The 24,423-nt window shown below is 39.7% G+C and overlaps 1 protein-coding gene across 10 annotated transcripts in view; it reads right to left on the bottom strand.

The window, feature by feature from the left end:
* Positions 1–15,279, bottom strand: part of RBM39 (RNA binding motif protein 39) — a 41,799-nt gene extending 26,520 nt beyond the window's left edge. For 3 of the 10 annotated variants that reach the window (XM_089514185.1, XM_089514186.1, XM_089514182.1), the window contains exons 1-4: positions 14,948–15,276; positions 9,068–9,131; positions 8,776–8,848; positions 7,300–7,349 (exon numbers count right to left, since the gene is read on the bottom strand). Coding sequence is in view for 7 of the 10 variants with exons in the window: in XM_089514182.1 (XP_089370308.1) it covers positions 7,300–7,324 (25 nt within the window). In the remaining 3 variants the exon portion in view is untranslated. Of the gene's footprint in view, positions 1–4,589; positions 4,737–5,434; positions 5,590–7,299; positions 7,350–7,709; positions 8,145–8,775; positions 8,849–9,067; positions 9,132–14,947 lie in introns of those variants that run through there. The other 7 variants (XM_089514176.1, XM_089514180.1, XM_089514177.1 and 4 more) reach the window with 7 other exon arrangements.
* Positions 15,280–24,423: the final 9,144 nt, after the last annotated feature.

The raw sequence follows: 24,423 nt of genomic DNA, 5'->3' as shown, positions 1-24,423 counted from the left end.
CTCAAAAGCATTATTAGCTTATCATTTATCATAGACTCTTTTTTTTTTCCTTTCCATTTTTCTATATCTGGTATATTTCTATCTTTCCATTTTTGGATAGAATAATTCTAGCAGCCAAAATCATATAAAATATAATCTTTCCATAAGATCTTTCCACCTTTTCTTCCAACATACCCAAAATATTTATTTTGGGTGCCATTTTAATTTTATATGTAAGATCCCATTTATTGTACTGCATATCTGTCTCCAATATTGCTGTACCTTACCACATGACTACCACATATGAAACATTGAACCTTTACCTTTACAACATTTCCAATATCTGTTATAGTTTGGGTAAATTTTGTTAAAGATGGCCAGGTACCATCGAAACTGCACCTTATAATAGTTCTATCTCACCTCTGCAGATAATGTGTATTTAATTCTTTTCCCCCAGTTTAATTCCCATTCTTCAAGACCTATGTTTTCCTCTATGTCCTGGAACCATTTAATCATGCAGTTCTTCACTACTTCTTCTTGCATATCTAATTCTAGAATTTTTTTGTACAGTTTAGATATTATTTTGTCTTTTTCTTTTAGTAAATTTTTTTCTAGGTCAGACAGCTGTGTTTCAAAACCTAGATCCTTGTTATCCTTTTTAAATCTTTCTACCGGTTGAAAATAGGAAAACCATGATATCTCCTGACCTTCTAGTCTCAATTCTTTCCTGGATTTCATCTTTATCTTGTTGTCTAGATCTAGCTTAAGGATATCAGCGTATTTTATCCATTGTTCTTTATATATTATCTCATTACGATGGAAAGCCTCTACAGGAGAAAGCCGTAATGGAAGCCCACAGTTTAAATGTCTTTTAAACTAAAGTTTTTGAAAGCCTGTTAGAAAACTGTAACTCCTTTCTTATTCTTTGTAGAACAATTTAATTTAGTCATCTTTTCAGGCCTGTGTTTACACCACAGAAATGTCAAAGCAAGTTGTGGAAAAATGGTACTCAGATAACTCTGAGGTCATTTTTGCATTTAAAAAGCAAATCTCCTTTAAAGTCATAATTTTTTAAAAAAACATTTTTATGCCCTCAATTTTGCAGGCCTGTGTTTTAATGTTCAAAATGGTTCTGTTTTCCTGTTAGGCTATCCTGAACAGGTGCATCTAAACATACTTAGTATGAAAACTTTCATAATAAAAACAATTCAGAATCATGAGTAAATTGTTTTAGAATATATTTTCCTGTACCCACTCTTTGTGCTGTAATCATTTGACACTACAGCATGGATGAAATTGTAAAAATACTTTATAAACCTCTTGGACAGGAAATGACTAAGTTTCATGTATATCCAAAATGCAGCTTTAGTAAATGTTTTAAACTGAAGTCTATTTTTTCCTGAAATCAATACTACAGGCGAAACGGGGTAGGGGCTAATATTTCTAGGATAATACATCACATTGATAGATACATGTGGCAAACTACTACCCGGTGTTACAGAACCCTTATCCAGGTTGGCCCCACAGTTCCATGCCTTGGGTGCCTATTATTCACTTTGTCTTTTTACCCTCAAAATTCCTTTCATCTGGCAGTCAATCCTCAAGGTTACCACTATGCTGGAAAAGTGGATGTGCTAATCAGTGGGTTCAACGTGATAAAGCTTTTCTTTGGGCCCATACAGACAGGCCAAAATAAAGCTGTTTCAGGTCACTTTGGAGGTATACTGTTTAAATGATGCATGTATCCTAAGAGTCTGGAAGCCGCACCAAAGCCACGCTCTAGTCCTTAGGACCCTTAGGACTGGAGCGTGGCTTTGGCATTATTATTATTATTTTTACCCCGCCTTTCCAAGAGATGATCAAGGCGGCTTACAAGGGTTAAAAACATTACAATACAAGATAAAACAATTACAATATAAAGGTTAAAAACATTGCTACGAGGAATGGGAACAGGAATCAGTAAAATACACATGTCAAGGGCAAAAAAAGGGAAAAATCAATTTACGATAGTCCGGGTCAAAAGGAGAAAGACAAGGGGCAGAGAAAAGAACAATTAACTAAGGTGGGAAGGCCAACCGAAATAAATGCGTTTTTAAATTTTTCTTAAAAGAATCTAATGAAGCGGCGGAGCGGAGCTCTACAGGGAGCTTATTCCAAAGAGAAGGGGCAACGATGGCAAAAGCCCTCTGTGAGGTCTTCACAAAATGTGACCTAGGGATCTCCAACAAATTTGTCCCGGATGTTCTAAGAGTGCGGGGCAGATTATATGGGGAGAGGCGGTCCTCCAAGTACCCTGGGCCCAAGCCATTTAGGGCTTTATAGGTCAAAACCAACACCTTGTATTGAGCTCAGAAGCGAATAGGCAGCCAGTGAAGATCTTTTAAAATGGGTGTTATATGGTCCGACCTGGAGCTACCAGCAACCAGTCTAGCTGCCATATTTTGCACCATTTGCAGCTTCCGGGTTTGGTACAAGGGTTGCCCCATGTAGAGCGTATTGCAGAAATCCAGTCGAGAGGTTACCAAAGCATGTACAACAGTTTCAAGGTCCCTACAGTCCAGGTAGGGACGCAACTGGCGTATCAGCCGAAGCTGATAACAAGCACTCCTGACCGTCGCATCCACCTGAGATGTCAGCTGGAGTGACGAGTCAAGGAGTACACCCAAGCTGCGCACCAAGTCCTTCAAGGGGAGCGTGACCCCGTTCAGGACCGGGTGACAGATCTCACCACCCGGAACCGGGGAAACCTATCACCAGTACTTCCGTTTTCCCTGGATTCACACTGAGTTTGTTCTCCCTCATCCAGCCCATTACCGACGCCAAGCAGGCATCTAGAGGAGAGATGCCATCCTTAGTTACTACATCAGTCGGAGACACAGAAAAGACTATTTGTGTCATCAGCGTACTGATAACACCGCACCCCGTGTCTCCGGATGATCTCTCCCAGCGGTTTCATGTAAATGTTGAATAGCATAGGGGACAAAATCGCTCCCTGAGGGACACCAGATGTAAGGGCCCTCTTATCGGAGCGACAGTCCCCCAGCTCCACCATCTGGAATCTGCCCGAGAGGTAGGACCGGCTTCCATACTCTTAGGATGCATGCATCATTTAAACAGCATACCTCCAAAGTGACCCGAAGCAGCTTTATTTTGGCCTGTCTGTATGGGGCCTTCGTTAATTATTAAAATATCTAGACAAAGATCTAGAAAATAAAAGTCATGAAGATTTACAGTTTGACAAAAAAATAACGTATATACTTGACTATAAGCCGACCTCATGTATAAGTCGAGAGCAGTTTTTGGGGCCAGGATTATGGATTTTGCTATGATCTGTAGATAAGTTGAGGGTAAAATTTAGGGGCATATAGCAAAGGATCTAAAGGATGAAGCAAAGCAAAATAATGTCAAAGAACTTACAAAATTCCAGCAGACATAACTCTTTGTGCTTACTCTTAAGGCTGGATGGATGAGAGACTAGAGGGATTTAGTGCTTCCAGTACAGATTATACTCTTGCTTTTCACCAGGGGATGGTTCATTATTTTAAATAAGAGTTAAAGTACAATACTTACATTGACCCACGGATAAGTCGACTCAGGTTTTTGGGGTCAATTTTTTAACCTAAATTTATAATAATAATAATAATAATAATAATAATAATAATTTGTTTTATTTATATACCGCTATTCCAAAGATCATAGCGGTGAACAGCAAGTAAGCTAATTAGCAAGTAAGCTAATTTGCCCCCGACAGTCTGGGTACTCATTTTAGCGACCTCGGAAGGATGCAAGCCTGAGTCGAGCTTGGGCCCTTCTGCTGGTCTTGAACTCGCAACCTTGTGGTTTTGAGTGAATGGCTGCAGTACAGGCACTTAACCACTGTGCCACCAGGGCTCCTTACATTTCTACACTTATATATGAGTATATACAGTAACCCATATGCCATGTGGTGGCTCCACATACAATAGAGAGTCAACACTTCAGTTCCAAACAAAACAATACTACCCCCTAGTTTCTCTGAACAATCTCTGCTCCCAAAAAGCTATGTGGGCTAGACAATGCTATTGTTAGCTAGATCTGTAATTGGTTGCCCAACTGAACTCAAAGGGTACTCAGCAATGGCTCTTCCTCATCCTAGAGAGAAGTGATCAGTGGGATACCACAGGGTTCTGCCCTGGGCCCAGTGCTATTCAACATCTTTATCAAAGACTTGAATGATGGAATAGAGGGCATGCTTATGAAATATGCAGATGACACCGAATTAGGAGGGGTAGCTAATACCCCAGACAACAGGATTAGAATTCAAAATGACTTTAATAGGTTAGAAAGCTGGGCCAAAACTAACAAAATTAATTTCAACATGGAGAAATGTAAGGTACTACATTTAGGCATAAAAAATGAAATACAGAGAAATAGGATGAGGAGACACATGGCTTGACAACAGTATATGTGACAGTGATCTAGGCATCCTGGTATACCACAAGTTACACATGAGTCAACAGTGTGATGCAGCTAAAAAAGCCAATGCAATTCTAGGCTGCATCAACAGAAATACAGAGTCTAGATCGAGGGACATAATAGTACCACTCTATTCTGCTTTGGTCAGGCCTCACCTGGAATACTGTGTCCAGTTCTGGGCACTATAATTCAAAAATGATGTTGATAAGCTGAAACATGTCCAGAAGAGGGCGACTAAAATGGTGAAAGGTCTGGAAACCATGCCCTATGAGGAGAGGCTTAGGGAGCTGGGTATGTTTAGCCTGGAGAAGAGAAGATTAAAAAGTAATACGACAGCCATGTTTAAATATCTGAAAGGATGTCATACTGAAGATGGAGCAAATTTGTTTTCTGCTGCTCCAGAGAATAGGACCTGAAGCAACAAATTCAAACCACAGGAAAGGAGATTCCTCCTCCACATTAGGAAGAACCTCCTACCCATAAAACCTATTAGATAGCAGAACATGCTGCCTCAGAGTGTGATGGAGTCTCCTCCTTTGGAAGTTTTTAAACAGAGGCTGGATGGCCATCTTTCAGGGGTGATTTGAGTGTGTATTCCTGCATGGCAGGCAGCTGGACTTGATTGTCCCAGAGGTGTCTTCCAACTCTATGATTCTACACGGAATGAATGATATCTCATAGAATCAGAGTCAGAAGAGACTACAAGGGCCATCAAGAAACCCCCCCGATATGCAGGAGATTCTGCATGATGCTTCTATTAATCCTTTTTTTTTTATTACAGCAGCAACTTCTCCTAATTTAAGGCTGTAGTCTCAAATGTAGCAAAAAGCAGGAAAATAAAGTCTTAGACCAACCAACAGGGGACAAAGTGTCTTTAAATGCATCCTAACAGAACATTTAATCAAAAGTCACTGACGCAATTAACTACATAAATCTAACGAACAGCTGCATTATGAACAGTAATACATTTTTAACGTAGCTTGACTATTTATCCAATTACCTACAAACAAAGAATCCTGCCAACTGTTGAAGGTGAAAGAAAATGGGGCTTCCTTCCAACACTTAGAACAAGCAGCAAAGAGTTAACAACCTTCTGTCCAGAAAACGTTTAGTGAGGAGACTCCATGACTAGTCCCTTGGGAATTGCAGCCCGCCCTGCAGTTAAGAAAGGCTACAATGAAAGGTACAAATACAGGAAATACATATATTTCCTGAAATAAACTGTCAGAATATTAACTCTACTATGCAAATATCAACAGTTTGTGGGCTTTAAATAACCAAGGTCTTTGGCTAACACAGTCACAACTCAAGTATTTTCTAACAATAGCAGTAGACATGAGCAATTAGAAAAGCAATCCTATTTTTTAATTAATTTACACTGGGGTGGGCAAAGTACAGACTGCAGCTTACATATGCCCCCCTCAAGGATGATTTGTAATCCCCAGAGCTCCCCAACAGTAAGGGGTTTTTTTTGCCCCCCCCCCCCAAAGTCCTTTAGGGGGCTTGGAGGACTTTTTGCCCCCCTCGGTCATTTTTTTAAAAGCGCTCTTCTGGGACTTAAAACGTGGCAAAAATATCCCTGCACCCTCTGGAAAGCGTTGGGAATCACTTGGGGGAGGCAGCAGTGGATAGTACAGCCAAGCCCTCCAAGGTATTCTGTAGGCCAAGCACAGCTGCTAGCTGCCCAAACTGTTTCTGCACCAACAGATCTGTATATATAAAACTATCAACCTATTTTAGTATTCTGAAGTGTTAGGATATGAATAAGCAACCAATTTTTCCCCAATATAAGTATTTCAAGGGACCTATGTGGTAAAAACAACAGCATGACTTACGATCTCCGCCAGACAATCTGCCAATAAAAGTTAACTAAAGTAATGGAGAAATTTGTTTCCCTTCTGACACAAACTAAGTTTTGAACAACAGAAAAGGGGAACTTTCTCAAGTATAAGCAAGGTATGGAACAATAATCAGACCTTTTCTTTAATCTTACTATTAATTATTGCAACGTGGAGGGTATGATGCCTTCTCAATAACAAGGGCGACTACTAAGGTTGTCTCAACTCAAGATAATTTCTGTGATGTACTCTTTACTTCTTTCATACTTACATATAGTGATATACATGCCAACCTCAAAAAGGGAGTCATAATCTATTAAATTGTTCTGGAAGGTTGACTGTTTCCCGTTCTGTTTCATTACTTATCATTTCAATGCTAAAATATGTTCTTCCAATGTCAAGGACTAACCAATGTAATCCAGGGACTGCTAACACCTAGTCCCCAGATACCTCTTCTCAAAAACCACCAACACTACCCAAGAGCCCTGTCATTCAGAAAGGGCTGACTGATAAGGATTCCAGTAAATTCTCGTGGGGCAGCTCCAACATTTTAATACGACCTTAAACCAAGCCATTTTCTTAGATTCCAAAAAGATTCTGGAAATAGTTATGTTGGGACATAATGGAAAAACAAGTTCTGTAGTATCACAAAGAAAGATAAGGTCTGATGTCATCTAAGGCTTTGTAGTCACGAGCCTGACAGAATCTCATGTATGAACTGCTGTTTTCACAAAAAGTTTGGTTTACTTTATCTCTGTAGGTTACATGTGTGCTTTACTCTGATGTATTGAGTTGTACTTCTCACTTATCTTGAGTTTCTTTCAAAACTAGTCAGATATTTTCTTAAGTTATAGATAAGGATTCTGTTCATGTTTTCTCTGCCAAGTGCTTCACATAAAAACAACAGATGCTTAAAAATCGAAGAACATCAATATAGTGAGGTAGGCAGATTAGCTACCAAAGCTACTGATCAAAGCCAAGACTATTTCTTAAAGCTGCACACTAAGGAATACCAGTATATACTTACTTCTTGCTGCGCTCTTCATGGCCATTGGCACTGCTCAATTTGTTCTCATCCTAAGCAGGGTTGATAGAAGAACATCATAAGGACGAAGTGGAAACATTTCAAGTGGTCAAAAGGGTAATGGGAACAGGGATAAGAAAATACAAAAATGAAAAATTTAATGCTAGGTTTTACATTTAATATGGAATGCTACTAGTTAAAGTAGACTTGTTTAACCACTTTTGCTTACATTTAAGTTGTACGATTATAAATGCAAGAATTACTGTTTTAAAAGATATATAATTGTATATACTTCCTTACACGACAAAGTTATGCCGCAGTTTTCAGCACTCAAGTGGTTACTTGAACAAAACAAAAAAGTAGTATTCTGTTTAAAAACATTTCCATGTACTATAATCCCTTTTGACCAGTACCAAGGCTATATCTCTGCCTAAGCCCCAAGTGGCCATGCTAGCAGCCAGCCACTATCGATTTCCTGTGACCGATGCCATTCCTGAGATCTTCGCCCATTTTCGTTGGAGGGTTGGGACTTGTAAGAGCTTGATGCCACCTCTGTCACACATCTCGCCCTGAAGCAAACAGGGATTCACACTGCTTTAGTAACGTCGACTCCCAATTCAGTCATCAATAATCCAACCAGTCCAGCCTAAATAGTCCCTATTTCCATACCTGTTTACATGGAAAATATCCATGTTAATCTAGTACACAAGATTCTTAACATTACAAATTATGACTCACTTCAAGATATTACAAGCTATTAATTACATAAAACTAGAATATGAAATTTAAAAGGTTACAAGCACTTTCCAAATCTCATACCATATAGCTGCACTAAACATATTCCAAAATGAACTAACAGTTGCTGTTATGTTTACTGTAGTTATCACACCAGTTACACCATGAGTTCAACTGCTACATTGTTTAATTTTGCATATAAAGTTTTGTGAAGCCAGTGCTACTGCATGCATAATTTATCAGTTTCACCAATATCTGGTGAAAACTTAATACACTTGCTGCCTACTTAGATATGACACTAGGTATAAAATCTTCAAAAAATGTAAAGATATCATAGCAAAATTTCTAAAACTCACTGACTAAATAGACAAATACTTTTTCACAATGAATGGCAGACAGCAATATTTTTATTTTTATTAAAATGTGAACCATTCAGGGATCCAAGAATTTTGGGAAGGTCTTTCTCACAACAGCTGATTGCCACCTGTTCTGTTAAAGATTAATCACCCGCCTATCTTTTTTTTCAAAAAAATAAGTCACTCTTCTTGCTTTAAAGACTAAGGATTTGCTTGCCATTAACCTGAAAAGGTTATTCTTGGAACCCTGCTATTTGCTCAAACCACTGCATTCACCTTGTTGCTATACCAAAATTGAGCTGGTAGTTTTTAGGAGAGTGTTGTTTGTTTGTTTGTTTGTTTTTACCTAGGGGGACCACGGTACAGCGATACGTCACTCAATTACTACCTTATGATTGACAGTTCACACTGGAATCAAAGGTGAATTCATGGGAGTAGAGGTGAGATATCGTTAGGCAAGTCTACAAAGAGAGATAGATGGGCATTTATTCATCACGCTGAAGTGAAACTACTGCACAAAATAATTACATTAACAGTATATAGTTACTTGTAAGATACATGTAACGCATGTCCATAAGATAAATCATGAGGGCTCCGGGGATGTTAGTTTACAGTTCAGCAGTAGTTTCATGAATAATGCTAAATGAATAATGCTAAAGTCCTTATTAGCAGTTTCTCACCTTCTTATATGGAGCTTCAAGCATTGCTTCAATATCAATATCATCAGCCATTTTTTCAGGACACCTAAAAAGAAGAATATCCTTTAATTTAAAGAGTACTTACCAAGATTGTTTTGAAAAACCCTCAAGACCATTAACATGTCTAATGGATACAAAGCTACAGTTGCATCACACATATGAGAAGGGCTGTTTAGCATTGCAGTCTTGGAACACTGTCCTCTTCAAATATGGAGTATGTTCAGCCAAAGACAGTGATCCACCTATCTATTCGCCTACTATCCAGAAAATATGAACTAGTTTCACATTATTATGAATTACTCAGTAAACATACATTCCATGAACAGACAGGTCTGTTAATAGCAAAAATTGAAATTGAATATTAAATACCCTTGTTCAAGGAACATAACAAGTTAGAGGAAATTCAGAAGTCCTTGTATAATTAACACAATCAGCTGTTGGTTCCCTACCACCAAATTGTAATTTTGATTTATAAAAAGCTGCAAGATACTAATCCACTGAAGACTAAGATAGATGAAGTTTTCACTAAATAATTGCTGCTTTCAACTCAGGCTGCTGTTGTGCTACAGCAGGGTTTCTCAACTTCTCTGTACCATGACGAGCCCAGGCTTCGTCAATGGGCCAGCCACAAACAGGCCGCAGGCCCCAAGCAACCCCTAAAAGCAAAACAAGAATATTTTAGAACACCCACATTAACTCTGATTTAAACTAATATCAAGCCAAGATTTCTATATTCATGGTAAATGATGACTCTGAATAGGTAAAGGTTTTATCCTTTAGTCATTTAACCTTATGAAATATGAGACTGAACATTTATAAGTGCATATATATTATTTTAGATAAACAAAATTAGTACCCTTACTTAACATACTTGGTCCAGTCTACTCTGACTCCCTATACTTGTTCTGAGTTGGTTTTGTAGAATATTTTCCTAAAATTCATTTAGGATCACAAAACCAATCCACTGTGTATTGTTGCCTTACCTTCAGGGTGTGGGACAAAAATCCATGTGCTGAAAAAGCTCATTAGAGCTTCAGATTAGAGGTTCCTCATCAATCTGATGATTTCCCAGCCCCTGAATTCTGCCATGAATCACTGACTCCTTGGGCCAAAAATTCAAAACAGATTAGTTGCACTATTTGCAATCACTTTTTGTATGGAATCACCTGATGTAGACTTCCAATAGTAAGGCACCGATAAACTTCTAAGCTTTTCCTAATAATGATTATGTCTGCATTCTCATGTGTCATGGGTAAAGTAGCTACCAAAAATATGTAGTGTGATATCCACAGAAACTGAAATATAGCCTTAAGGAGATGCCATGGTTTCACTAATTTATGGCATGGAATAGAAAATCCAGCGACACAAAGTATTGTGCCAAACAGTTATGACTGATAAAGAGTTTCAATGAATTATTACTTAAAATACCCAATATACTTTTAGAGCTATTAATAAGGATAGTAAGCCACCATGAATTATATGGTCATTAACATATAAGAGACCTATGACTAAATCCTGGAAAAGTATTGCCAGCATTACCTTAATCCACAGCTCTAAAAGCTATAGACTTTTCTGAAAATGCTACAAACACTTCCTAGTTCAGCAAACACAACTCATGTGATATCAGACTGCAGTACATATATATATTTTTAAAAACAGAGGTTCAAATTATTTCTGCAATTCTAATGTCAGTAAGTAACAGCCTAGTAAAAAAAATTGCTATCTAAGCAAAGGTGGGGCCATAGAGCAGCTCAGAAGGCCTTCCCATTGAAGACTGATGAAATCGAAGGACAAAATATTGCAACAGGAGGCAATTACTTGAATAGCTGCATGTACAACTTGTACAAAAATTAAAAACATGTATCACTTCCCTAAGAATTACCATATACACCTGAGTAACTACTGGATGGAAATAACAAAGTTACTGCATTTAAACTGTTGGGTTTTTTTTTAATCTGATCATTAAAGTTTTCCTAACTTTTCCATTAGGTCTAGACAATTCTGTGGCAAGTGCTGGATGCCAATATACTAGAATAAAATCAGTGACACACGAAATTATTCAGCTTGTTTAAACTATGTTAAAATATAATGGTCAGCAACTAGAATAGTCCAAATGACTGAATGACAGCCAGTATAAATATCAAAATAATTAAACAGCCACAAATATCAACCTATCCTATAAAACATCAAAGCATAAGCTATGAAACTGGAAAAACTAGCAACAATTAAGCAAATAAAAGGTGGCAAATAACCATCTTGTAAACTTGTTTCATTTGGTATTCGAGTGAAAATAATGTACAATAAATAAAACACAAAAATATAGCCTAAATTTAGTTGTTGTTTTTTTTAAAAGTGTAAGATTGGAGCCTGACTTAGTTATATTTAGATAAATGGAAGTGAAGTTAGCCATGACCAGCATAAGCTCTATCAGATTTTATTTATTTATTTATTTATTGGATTTATATCCCACTTTTCATCCAAAATGGATTCAAGGCAGCTACTCTAACAAAAGACTTATCCCTTTATCTCTGCTTTATAAAATATCTTTCTAATGAAGTGGTTCCCAAACTTTGGTCCTTCAGATGTTTTGGACTTCAGTTTCCAGAATTCCTGACTGTTACTGAAGCTGGCTGGGGCTTCTCAGAGCCAAAGTCCACAACACCCAGAGGATTAAAGTTTGGGAATCAGTGGTCTAACGTATCTGTATAGGTTAAGTGCTCAGTTAACTACAAATGAGTATTTTTAAAAGTGCATTTAACTATATTTTCAATGTTGCATTACAGAAGTTTGGCATGCCACTGTCAAGTGACAATACAAGAAACAGTGATATTATGCCAAAACGGGAAAAACACTGATCTTGAACAAACAAGAGTGCTTGACAGGACACTTCTTCCCTGGATAGCAAACTCACATTAAAAGAAACATCTCCAGGAGTAACATCCACACACTGCCACATCTGTTCTTTCATATACTTAAGCAACAGGGAAGACTGTATCAAAACAGAGGTCTGCCGAATAGTTTTATTTTATACCACTTTGTCTGAAATGTGAGGAAAATGTAAGAAACTAGTAAGGAGAAATCAATTTACTCTGAGTTAACAAACATACACAACAAATAAAATTCTTGAATAAATATAGCATGGTACAGCCAGACTGTTAAAAGCTTAAGAGAGAGGTGCATGTCCACACATCTCAAATGAGCCAAATATTCAAGGAATGGCTTCAGTACTGTCCATCTTCCCTTACATTTTCCAACAAAGAAATGATGCTGATCTATAACATAGGATGGTTGTTAGATTTACTAAAAATGTGAGGCATTTTTAGCATTTTGGACATTATTGTTAATTTACAGTTGTGAAATAAACTAGAAGGATAAAAGCTACTTTAAAAGTGCAAAGAAGCTGAGCAGATAAAGCGCATAAAGAATTAAGAAAGCATTCAATAACATGCCAATAAAGAGTACCATGCAATTAAAGTGCATTCTGGTGGGCTATTGGGGACTAAAATAACAAAATACTTTCATAAATTAAGAGCACACATAAATACAGGATGTGAAATACTGTAATTATGTGGTAGACTAAAAATGAGACTAAAAGTGAGCCAGCATGGCGTAGTGGTTTGAGTGCTGGGCTATGGCTCTGGAGACCAGGCTTTGATTCCCTGCTCTGCCTTGGAAACCCACTGGGTGATCTTGGCCAAGTCACATACTCTCAGCCTCAGCGGATGGCAATGGCAAAAACCCTCTGAACAAACCTGCCAAGAAAACCCCATGATAGGGTCACCATAAGTCAGAAATGACCTGAAGGCACACAACATCAACAAAAGTGAGGTATGTGACATATTAATTTAGTTCACAGAACCAAATACAAACATGTCAAGAAAATATAAGAGAAACTTAGGTGTATGCACAAAGTCAAGCATTGTTAATGTCACAATGGATCACTTTTACAAGAACCTATAAATATATATCACCAAGCAAACATCACAGATGCTCGATTTCTGTCTAGCAGAGGAAATCTGCTCTAACCAATAGCAACTACCCCTTGTCTTTGAAAACTTTGTGGAGATTTAAGCTAGAACACCTACTTGTTCAAGGAGCACCTACTTGTTTATAGAGTAATCTTTGTAAATGGCCAGTTTACTTCAGCAGGTACTAGCCTAACTTATGTTAGGTTCGCATAAGGGAAATGTACCAGCCCTGGTTTTTTCCATCCTCCTTTAACAAAAGCTCAGCCATGGAAACCCACTGGGTGAGCTTGGGAAAGTCACACTCTCTCAACCTAGAAAACCTCTGAACAAATCTTGCCATGAAAACCCAGTGATAGGTTTCCCTTAGCATTGCTATAAGTCAGAAATGAGTTGAAGGCACACAAGAACAACAATGAAACCACGCACACAACTCCCAATATGCTAAAAACAAAATACCAGAACTCCTTCCAGTAGTTTTTATGCTGGTTCTTTAATAAACAGTCTGATCTGCTCAGGTCATCAGCCTTTCATTAACACACAGCACCCACTGCCAAATGTTAAGGCCCTCCCCACGAGAATATCTGAAGCAATAAAGAAACAGTTAGAAAAATGTGCAATGGAAAATACCCTGGATCTCTATGAGGATAAGGATCTGATCCAGATCCTCTGATCCAGGAGGCCTTTAACACAGAAACATATACACAGGAAATCCCCAACACTCTGTAGGCCAAAATCTTGAGGGCAGGTCAGCAATTCAATGATTTAATCTAAAAGTTCAAGATTTCCCAAGTTCCTTTTAGTGGGGGGATCAGTAGATGCTCCCAAGTAAAACCTGAAGTAATAAAGAAATACTTAGAAGTCCTGGGTTGAAAAATACCCAGGATCACCATGAGGATAATGATAAGGAAGGCTGCTCTGATCTTGGAAGCCTTTAACGCGTAAACATATATACACACACACACACACACACACGATCCCCAACACACTGCAGGCCATATACATGATTCAATTATTAAATCTAAAAGTTATCCAGACTTCCCAAGTTCTTTTAGTTGGCGTCAGACTAGCTGCTCTCAGGGTGTTTCTCTGAAGTCATAAAGACAGAGCCTGGCATATAAGCATATGCACAAAATTCCCACAAGACCACAGTTCATGACTTCCCCATTTTGTTTCTTTACCCTGCCCCCCCCCCTTGATCAACTGAGGGCTATTCTGCCCAACCTCCCAAGGAGGCAGGCTGGGTTCAAATGCCTTCACATGCAGAGAGGAGGGCATACATCTAATACACAAACACACACAGAGAGAGGGCCCTTGGTATCCACTGGGGTTTAGTTCCAGGGCTCCATGTGGATATCAAAATCCATGGATGCTCAAGTCCCATTAAATGCAATGGCCTCGTAAAATGGTGTCCCTTATATGAAATGGCAAAAACAAGGCACTTTTATGCCTTGGATGCTTGAATCTGTGGATAAAGAATCCGTGGATGTGGAGAGCTGACTGTGTGTGTATAAACACACACACATACATAGTCCCCTTCGATATATGTGTGTGTATGTGTGTGTGTAAACATGTTATATATACATATACACACACATATTATAAATGTATACACACACATATATATACAAACACATATACACACACACACGCCCATATATATGTCTCCATATCCATACTGTTGGATTGGCTGGCGCTTGTGGTCTCTACCAACTCTATGATCTTATGATCTGTGTGTGTAGATGTGTGTGTGGACACAGTAGAGGCCACAAGGGCCACCCAATCCAACAGTATACACACATATATACGCACTCACACCCGCAAGGCCTGCCACAAAGTAGGGGCGCCTTTGAGCCCTCTGTCTGTCTGTCTGTCAAGAGGCAGGAAGGCCATTTACCTGGGCTCTCGGGGGCTCTCGCTTGTGGCTCAGGTGCCTTTGAGGCGGGAAGCTGCTGCTGCTGCTGCTGGCTCCGTCTGTCCTGTTGGGAGGAGGAGGAGGAGGGGGGGGAGGAGGAGAAGGGAGCTGGGCCGGGCCCCGAACACCCAAACCCTCGGCGGGTTTCGACAAGAACCGAGAGCGTGAGGGAGAGGGAAGGAAGAGAGGAAGGAGAGCGGGGCTGACTCCTAAAGCAGCAGCGGCGGCGCCGAGGAGGCTGAAAGCAGGGAGTTTCCGCCAGCAACGACTGCTCCCTGAAATGGCGCCCGCCGCCGCGTCCTGAGCCTCGGAAGAGGAGGGTCCGCGCAATCGGTACGGGGCCGCCTATGGCTCTCCGCACGGGCGCTCTCGCGAGATTTCGAGGCAGGGCCGCTGGACGTAGCGCCAAAGACGGCGCCTGAGGAGCAACTCTCGCGAGAATTGGCCGTGTGAGGAGAAAGCCGCCCAGCGGGAACAACTCGCGAGAGTAGTCGCGTCGTGTGTTGTTTGCGTGTGGGCTCTGTCTCCTCAGGCGTCATAATAGGGAAAGCAAAGGTCGGCTGGACGTTTCCAGGAAGCAGAGTGTTGTTGTCCAGATCACAAAGCACTATAGCACCCCAAATCCACAAAACAGGGATAGCTATATCCGGGGCGGCCACAGGCGCCCTCCTTTTCCCGGACATGCCCTCCACTTCAGGCTTCCTCTGTCCAGGAGGAATCCCACAATGTCCTCCATTTTGAACAGGACTAAGAAGCATGCATTTACATGTGTATGAGTGGCTTGGGCTTTTTTTTCCGCCCTGTCTTCCATTTTTTGTGCAATGTCCTACATTTTGGGATGCTTTGTCCTCTTTTCCTGTTAGGATATCAGGGCCAGGGTGACCAGGCCTCCTGCTTTCCCAATACATGATGTCCTCCATTTTAGTCTTCTGACCAGGAGGAATTCCAAAATGTCCTCCATTTTGAGCATGACTAAGAAGCATGAACTTCCATTTCTATGAGTGTTTACAGTTCTTATTTGGTCATGTCTTCCTTTTTTTCCTTCAGTGTCCGACATTTTTGGGTACCTTGTCCTCCTTTGCAGTTAGGGCAGCTGGACCAGGCATCCTCCTTTTCCAGGACATGCCCTCCATTTCACCCTTCTGTCTAGGAGTAATTTCAATATGTCCTCCATGTTGAGCATGACTAAGAGGCATGGATTTACATTTATATAAGCGTTTTTACCTTTTATTGGGCCACGTCTTCCTTTGTTTCCCTTCAGTGTCCTACATTTTGTCCTCCTTTGCAGTTAGGACATCTGGTCGCCCTGCCTGTATTGGACCAACCAAAAATGCACACATTAGATGCCGCAAGGTTTTCAAAGCTCCTCTGGTTCTTCTTGAGGCAAAGGGCTTTAAAGACTTATACAAGAGAAGAAGAAGAAATCATTAGGCTGTTAAGTTACCGCCTGAACTGAGAACAGCTACATCTTGACAAAATGCAGATTTCTGATGTAACATTGTCACAGTTTTCTCCTGTATTACTTTTTTAACCCCTTTGCCTGATAAAAAAGAAATAACCAGTGGAGCTTGCAACATGTATAATGTGCATTTTGGTTGGCCCATAAAGGTATCACTGCTTTGATACTGTACTTCAAAGGTCAAGTGCTAAAGGTGTGGATGAAATACCAGCATTTCTAGATTTACTGAAGATCACAATCTTTTCTGACTTTTCTATATATATAAACAGAAGGTGAACCAGCCAAAATGGCATAGTGGTTTGAAAGATGTACTATGACTCTGGAGACCAGGGTTCAATTCCCAGCTCAGTCATAAAAGTCACTGGGTGACCTTGGGCAAGTCACACTCTCTCAGCCTCAGGGAAAGCAATAGCAAACCTCTGAACAAATCTTGCCAGGAAAACCCCATGATAGTCAGAAACAACTTGAAGGCACACAACAGCAAGATAAATGGAGAGTTCAGATAAACATTTGAACCTGCCCCTCTTAGTATTTGCTATCAGTTTTACTTCCATGGGTGACGGGACCGATTTAGCAAAACTAGATGCCTGATTTCAACCATTTTGTTATGTGAAGATAGAAATATGCTGTGACTAGTGAACAGACTTATATACTCCAGCGATTGGAAATGTTATTTCTTTAGGACTGCAACCCCACTGAATCTCCCAGTCTGCAAGGCCAAAGCCAGACTTTGTTGCTGTTGTGTGCCTTCAATTTTCTACTTATGTTGACCCTATCACAGAGTTTTCTTGGCAAGATTTGGACAGCTGAGGTTTGCCCTTGCCTTCCTTTGAGGCTGAGATGCTGTGATTTGACCTAGTTCACCCAGTCGCTTTCCATGGCCAAGTGGGGATTCAAACCTTGGTCTCCGAAAGCTATAGTGCAACACTCAAAGCATTATACCACTTGTTGTTTTTAACTGTCTTCAAATTGATTTAAACTCATGACAACCCTGTGGGCGAGACATCCACAACCTCTCTGCTTAGGTCCTGCAGGCTCAGGCCCATGGTCTCCCTGACTGAGAGACTCTTCAGACTGCCATTATATGCCAGTATGGGGACGTGGCATACACACATCAACCACCCCCACACTGGTGTCATGCTGCGCCCAATTGCAGTGGGGGCAACACAACACTCACGGCACCAAAGGAGCATAAAAAAGCCACCACCGTGACAACTAGGGCACTTTTTTCGCAGCGCAAAAAGGAGCTGCTTTTTCCAGCTTCTTTTTGCACTGCGGAAAGGCCAGATCAGGGCCGCAGTGTACAGTTGCCGCAGCCCTGATCCGACAAGGACAGGGACAGCACAGAGCTGCCCCTTAGGGGCCATCTGTTGAGCCCCTATAGTCTACCCATCTTCCTCTCTTTCTGTTTCCCTTTAACTTTCCTAGCATTATATTCATTTCTAATGAGTCGTGCCTCTCCTGTGTCCAAAGTACAACAGCCGCAGTTTCACCCATGTATGCTTCCAGGGACAGGATTGATCTGTTCTAGGACCTATTTATGGTTTTGTTTGTTTTGGCCATTCACAGTATCAGCCAAAAGAGAAAAGGGAAACCTGGGGAAAGATTTAAATGGAATAAAGTGTTATGGAAGAATAGAAGGCTGATTAGTTGTTACTGATCAGAAGGCAAACCTAGGACATTACTTTTAAAAGTAGTTGATTGCAGCTATTCCAGGGACCAAAGTTGTTTTACATTTTTCCTACCTCAAAAGTAAGCAAGTTTGTACTTACTTTTGTTGTGTTTGTTTTTTAAACATTTCAGCACTACAAAATGCTGTCCTATGGAAGAAAACACAATCCCCACATCCAGATCAGAGCATGAGGCTTAATGCTGTTTATTTATTTATTTACTGTATTTATACCCCACTCTTGAGCCAGAAAGGCTCTCAGAGCAGCTTACAGAATCTTACTGATAGAATTAACTATCTGTAATACAGATAGTTAATTAGACATTTCCCTGCCCTCAGGCTAAAAAAGGCATGACATAAAAGGAGAAAGGAATGGCAGTGAGAAGGAAAATAAGTCCATCTGTTCTCCTCTCCCTCCAAGGCCTGGACCATGGCAGATGGACTGGAGGAAGGGCTATTCTTACTTTAGGCCAGGCCTGATGGAGCTGGACAGCCTTTCCCTTACATCATATTATAATTCCCTACACATTTGTGATGTCACACACCAGCAAGTATAAACATAGCTATGTTACAGTTACACTGCAAATGGAATCAAGTTATCTCCCATTTAGTTACAGTGATGCATACTTACAAATTTCTCAATGATGCATACCTATAATTTTATTAGAAAATGGATGAAATTGCAAATGCCTAGTTATCTACTGCTAGTTATTCCTAAACTCTGCTCCCCACTGCAACAATTTGTTAAAGGATGGGTCCCCGTTTGATAACCAAGTGTAATAATTACCTTGACTTCAAGGTACAATTGCTTCCAAAAAAGATTCTGTATAGGGCAGGAGAGCAACTTCTATAGAAAAGGTTTGCACAGTCAATAAACACAATAAACAATAATAAACAATAAAAACCAAATGTTTTTCACCTATGTATGCTTTCCTTTTTCATATGTTGGATGTATGTATGATAAAGAAGATGAGATAATCTTCCATAAACACACAATCAGCCACTTCTATAACACACAATGACAATTACTTCAATCAATATACCTTTTCATAAACTGAGGCCTTTGGTAAGACACCGCAAAAAATTTCATAAACAAGATAATATCAAAGTTGAGCAAATTGTGTGTTGTTTATTTGATTTTATGTTTTCAGGATATATAGAAAAAGAGGCAAACTAATATGAAATGTTGTTTATAATTCTTAAAATTATAACTGAAACACAAAGAATTTTTGAATTTCCAGATCCTGATTACATTTGAAAGATTCTACACATGACACGTCAACAATTTTTGGTTTGGCTTACCACACAGTAATAATTTGTAATTATCATTGGCTCCTCCCCTTGGACTGATTTCACTCCCTCCCAAGATAGGTCTCTGTTGAAAACATCAGCAGCACATTGTCCTTGCTGTTAGCTCCTGCAAAAGGCCAGGAGGAAGACAGAAAATTACATGTCCTTTATTTTCCTGTGGAACAAAGCAGGAGCTCTCTGTGTCAACAAACAGGGAAGTCAAGTTAATTTATGGAACACTGAAGATAAGAAGTGGGTGATTAAAACTTTTCAGAATCGGAAACTGTGTGATTTTAGGAGATTATCACACACCTCTTTTTGCCTGATCCAGGCACGGGCTTAAATGGGTCTTTTTGGGCACCTCCGTGCCCCACTCTGCTGCATCACATACTCGATGTACTTTTTGAAGAACAATACTTTCCCGCTCTTCTACACGTATGCCACGAGTCCAGATTGGGTATGTGATGCAGCCCATTTGAGCATGGAGGCATGCAATTAGATTCATTTTCACCCATTTAAGCCTGTGCCCGGATAGGGCAAAAAGAGACATGCAATAATCTACTTGGTAATTTTTAAATAAAACTGACACAGTGAAGCTGTATTCTATGCTAACATAATGGCCTAATCTAGGGTAGCAGTCATGTGCACTTCCATATTCCCATAGGCAACTGCTTCCAGCATTCCTCACCATTTGCTATGTACTCAAACCAGTACACCAGCTCTTTGTAAGGCAAAGACTATCCTATATGTATGTGTGTGTGTGTGTGTGTATACACACATACACATATACCCGTACCCAAATATATGTAGGGCACATGGCTATCCTATATCTATGGAGGAAAGCTTATTTAGCTTGTTTTTTCCTCATATGTTGATATGCAGGAAAATGATGACTCAAGAGGCAAACCATGGCAGAATGTTGTTGGTTTTTTGGGCAGTTATAATTGTGTCATCATACTTTCTACTCTGCTGTATGATAACTACTCTATGTAAAAGGCTCTTTGTTAGCTTTTAAGATGTATTCAGGGAAAACCTTTAATTATTTAGATTGCAACCCTATAGAACACTATTTTATTTTCTCTGTAATATAAACATTAATTTCCAGCTCCAAAACAACCCTTTATTCTGTCTCCCTGTTCGGTCCAATAAGATTAGACAGAACTTAAATGGTTAAAATTATTAACTATTTTTAGGCAGAAACAATGTGTGCTGCTTGAGCTGTTTATGGCTCATTGCACAAAAGATAGATTGCAACCATTGGTTTCGCAATGAGGCCACTCTAAGCCTTGATAAATAATTTACCAGGCACAAACTGTACTATCAAAGAGCAAAGAGTACACATATCTCTTTAAAAAGCACTACCAAAGTATTATGAGAACCTCACCAGTGTTTATAAACTAGCTGTTTAATTTTTAAATCAACTAAGCAGAGGCATTTTCTAAGTAAATGTGCTACATCCATACATATTATTTCAACATAAGTAAAACTTGTGGTGTACTCCTAGGCATGTCTATTCAGAGGTCACAAAAACCAGTGTCACTTAATTCTTAGAAAGAGTACTTATGATTGCAACCTTAATGCTGAGATGCACCCATGTGTTGTATCTCTAAATTGCTGAAACAGTCCATGTATTTACTCCAGAATTTGAGAGGCTCTAAAGTAAGGCATCACAAAGCAACAACTGTTCATATATAATATGCAGGAGTAGAAACTGAGGTTTATTTCATGTTCCTTTTAAATTCTGTGCACAGAGATAAAGGCAAAATACTGCTGGGGATTAAAACTTTGCCAAATTTCTGACTATGCCACACTTTGAAACCAGTCCCATTTGTAGTGACGACATCTAGTAAAGGTTTTAATTTGCCAATAATTGGTAGTTACTGTCAGCACTAATAGGATTTTCACAATGTCACATAAAGGAGTAGATCCATGCTTGATTACTAAAATAAATTGGATTTACCTTTGTTGTGACTAGCTGGTTCAACTGTTAGCACATGTAAGTGCTTATATATTATATATTCAGCTACTCTGAGCTTTTCTGATATGGAGCAAAGATTGTCCATCTAGTGAAAGAATCTAGTTAGAGGACTACAGACTAACAGAAGTCCCTACAATAAGGTCTTTAAGAAAGAAAACAAAGTAACATAATTATGTGTCTAAATCCTAAATTTTGAGCTGCTGGCACAGTCTTAGTGAAAGTAATTTAGTGTAAACCTAAACACAGGCTTAATTTATTTCTCTTAAAACAGAACTAAGCAGAGCCTACCCAGGGATTTCAGCAGTTGTAGGAAGAGATCTATAAAAGCAGGAAGGAAGAAGATCCTTATAGGAATCAGAGCAAAGATGAAAGCAGTAGTCAGATTCCTTCCCAATCTTAAAACAGGTTTGTAATTTGGGTCTTTTATGGAGCCTTGACCACCTTCCTCAAGCCTGCAAATTTCAAGACATTCATATTAGGATAAAGGTATCTTTGGACCTGAACAGACAGGCTAAAATAAAGCTGCTTTGGGTCACTTTGGAGGTATGCAGTTTAAATGACACGCGCATCTTAAGAGGCCACAAGCTGCGCCAGAGCTGCATTTCTAGTCCTTAGGACTGGAGCTTGGCTTTGGTATGGCTTCCAGCCTCTTAGGACAGATGCATCATTTAAACAGAATACCACCAAAGTGACCCGAAGCAGCTTTATTTTGGCCTGTCTGTTTGGACCCTTTGGCTAGTAAATATTGCATGACATCGTATGCGTCTTGCCACTGCCACGCATTTCATTTGTTACTATACTGCACCATTTCATTAATAGGCAAAGCTCATAATTAGGCTCTCAGTGTTGCTGATATTCCATTACTGCCTTGGTGTGACAGGTCCCTTCCACTGCAGTTTTCCCTCTCAGACAGTCATGTGGGCATGATTCTGCTCCTCTCCCTCTCTTCTTGGAGAAGGTATTTGCAGCCAGAGTTGCTTGTTCTTACACTTACTCCTGGAAGGCAGCAGTTGGCAGTGGGGAAAACAGATTGTGCAAACATAGATTGCCCAAGCTCGATCATGGAGAAAAGTGTAATAATAAATTATGCCAAACTGATATTCTTAAATTTTTAAACTAGCATTATTGTGATGACATAGCAGGCTAGTATGAAAAAGCCCGTCTCAGTGTTTGCACATAATAGGCAAAGAAAGAACAAAATAATAACTAAGGCCTCAAGCAGATGAGACAAAGGAGCACCCTGATTGCTGCGGGACCATGGCGACTGCACTTGCCCAGCCTCAATCTGGCCTGCTACCGCGGTCCTGAACCAGCCACCGAAAAGGAGCATTTTTTTCCTGCTCCTTTATAGCCCAGCTCTTCCAGGTTGGGTCAGGCTTAGAGTGGCTCCCAGCCACATATGGGGCATGCATAATGTAAAAACCATGCCCCTAACATGGTCTAATGATGGCACTTTTGGCCCATCTGCTTCAGGTCTATGTCTCACTTTGTTGAGACAGAAGAAAGATAGCTGTATTTTGAGTAATAAAAGAGGAAAATATTTAGTTGATCACACTGCCTCAAAGGTAACAACAACAACAACAATGTAATAACAACAACAACCACATTTATTTATCATGCTCCTTCCACCAAAGGGTGGAACATCAAACATATACAACAACAAAAATAGAGACAGTAAAATGTAAAACTATAAATATGGATATAAACATGACATAACTGGCCCACTACAGTTGGCCTTCTGTGTCTGTGATTTTGCATCTACTATCCATGGCTTGAAAATATTTAAAACATTTTTAATAATGATAATAATAATAAAACCTTATCTATACACTACCTCTCTATCAGTGACAATCAAGGTGGCTTACAGTTAAAATATCCGTACAAACCCAATGTCCCAATAATTCCGACCCCCCCAAAAAATCAATTAAACAATTAACTATTAAAACCACACATTAAAGTATACAAAAAACAAGCGAATGCAGTAGCAAACCTTAATTTTGCTATTTTATATAAGGGACACTATTGTACTAGACCATAGTATATAATAGGTCTTGATCATGCACATATTTTGGTATCCATGGGGGATCCTGGAATCAAACCCCAGCGGATGCCAACGACCTACTGTATAAACAATAAATAGAGACTAACTGGGCCTTGCCCTAGCTCTTCCCTCAAAGTGTCTGCTCCACAGTGATGACACTGTTGGTGGCTGGCCCACCACCCAAGCCATCCTTTTATATCCCCTTTCTGGCAGATGAGCAGGTGATGGCAATGCTGCTGGCCCAGTACCTGGGAATCCTGGAGTCTTTTCCTGATGGTGTATGGCTAATTTTCCCAGCAGGCAGACAGGAAAGCAGCAGTTATTTCCTACCTATCCTACCAGTTTAATGTCTTTGTACGTATGGTGTTATTTGTTAATTGTATGGGGTCATACGAGGAGACAGAATCCTTTGCCTGATGGTATTCACTGTTCAATATGCGAGTAATTAAATTAGTATTTAATTAGTGTTCTGAACCCTGCCCCCTTTTCTAGTAGTAGTTAATATACCGTGGCTATATTCCTCATTTCCTTCCTATAAGGGTCAAGGATTTGGTTTGAGAAGCCTTATTGTTCAATAATTGGCTTGCCCCTTCTCTGCCTTGTGCCAGGGTTATTTTCATACAAGGTGTTGAATGGAGCAGAATGGAGGTGTGTTAGCATTGGCAAACAGAGATCCTTTTTGTATGATGATGTTGTACTGTTCCATTTTCCTTCTTTTTGTGGAAAGGGTCACCAAAAATAATGGGTTTGTTAGCTCAGCTCATGGCATTATTATGCCCCCCCAATTAAATATCCCTTTCACAAGTAACCAGATTTAGGCATCAGGTGGGGGGGGGGGTTAAGGTGTGTAGTAGAGGTGGTTATCCAATGTTTACTCTGCCCCCCTTCTCACATCATTTTCAGTAGAGGAGGTAGAAGGAAGGAATGGGTACACTGAATGAAGCTTCACTAGGAATTACCATAATCACTTTGATTCTTCTTCTTCTTTTTAAATCTATATACTTTAGCCCATAGCGGTACA

The sequence above is a fragment of the Sceloporus occidentalis genome, unplaced genomic scaffold (assembly GCF_023333645.1).
Source record: "Sceloporus occidentalis isolate IW3139 unplaced genomic scaffold, rSceOcc1.0.p SCAF_3, whole genome shotgun sequence".
Classification (NCBI taxonomy): Eukaryota; Metazoa; Chordata; class Lepidosauria; order Squamata; family Phrynosomatidae; genus Sceloporus; species Sceloporus occidentalis.
The sequence above is the reverse complement of the archived record's forward strand: the minus strand, read 5'-3'. Positions and strand labels throughout refer to the sequence as shown.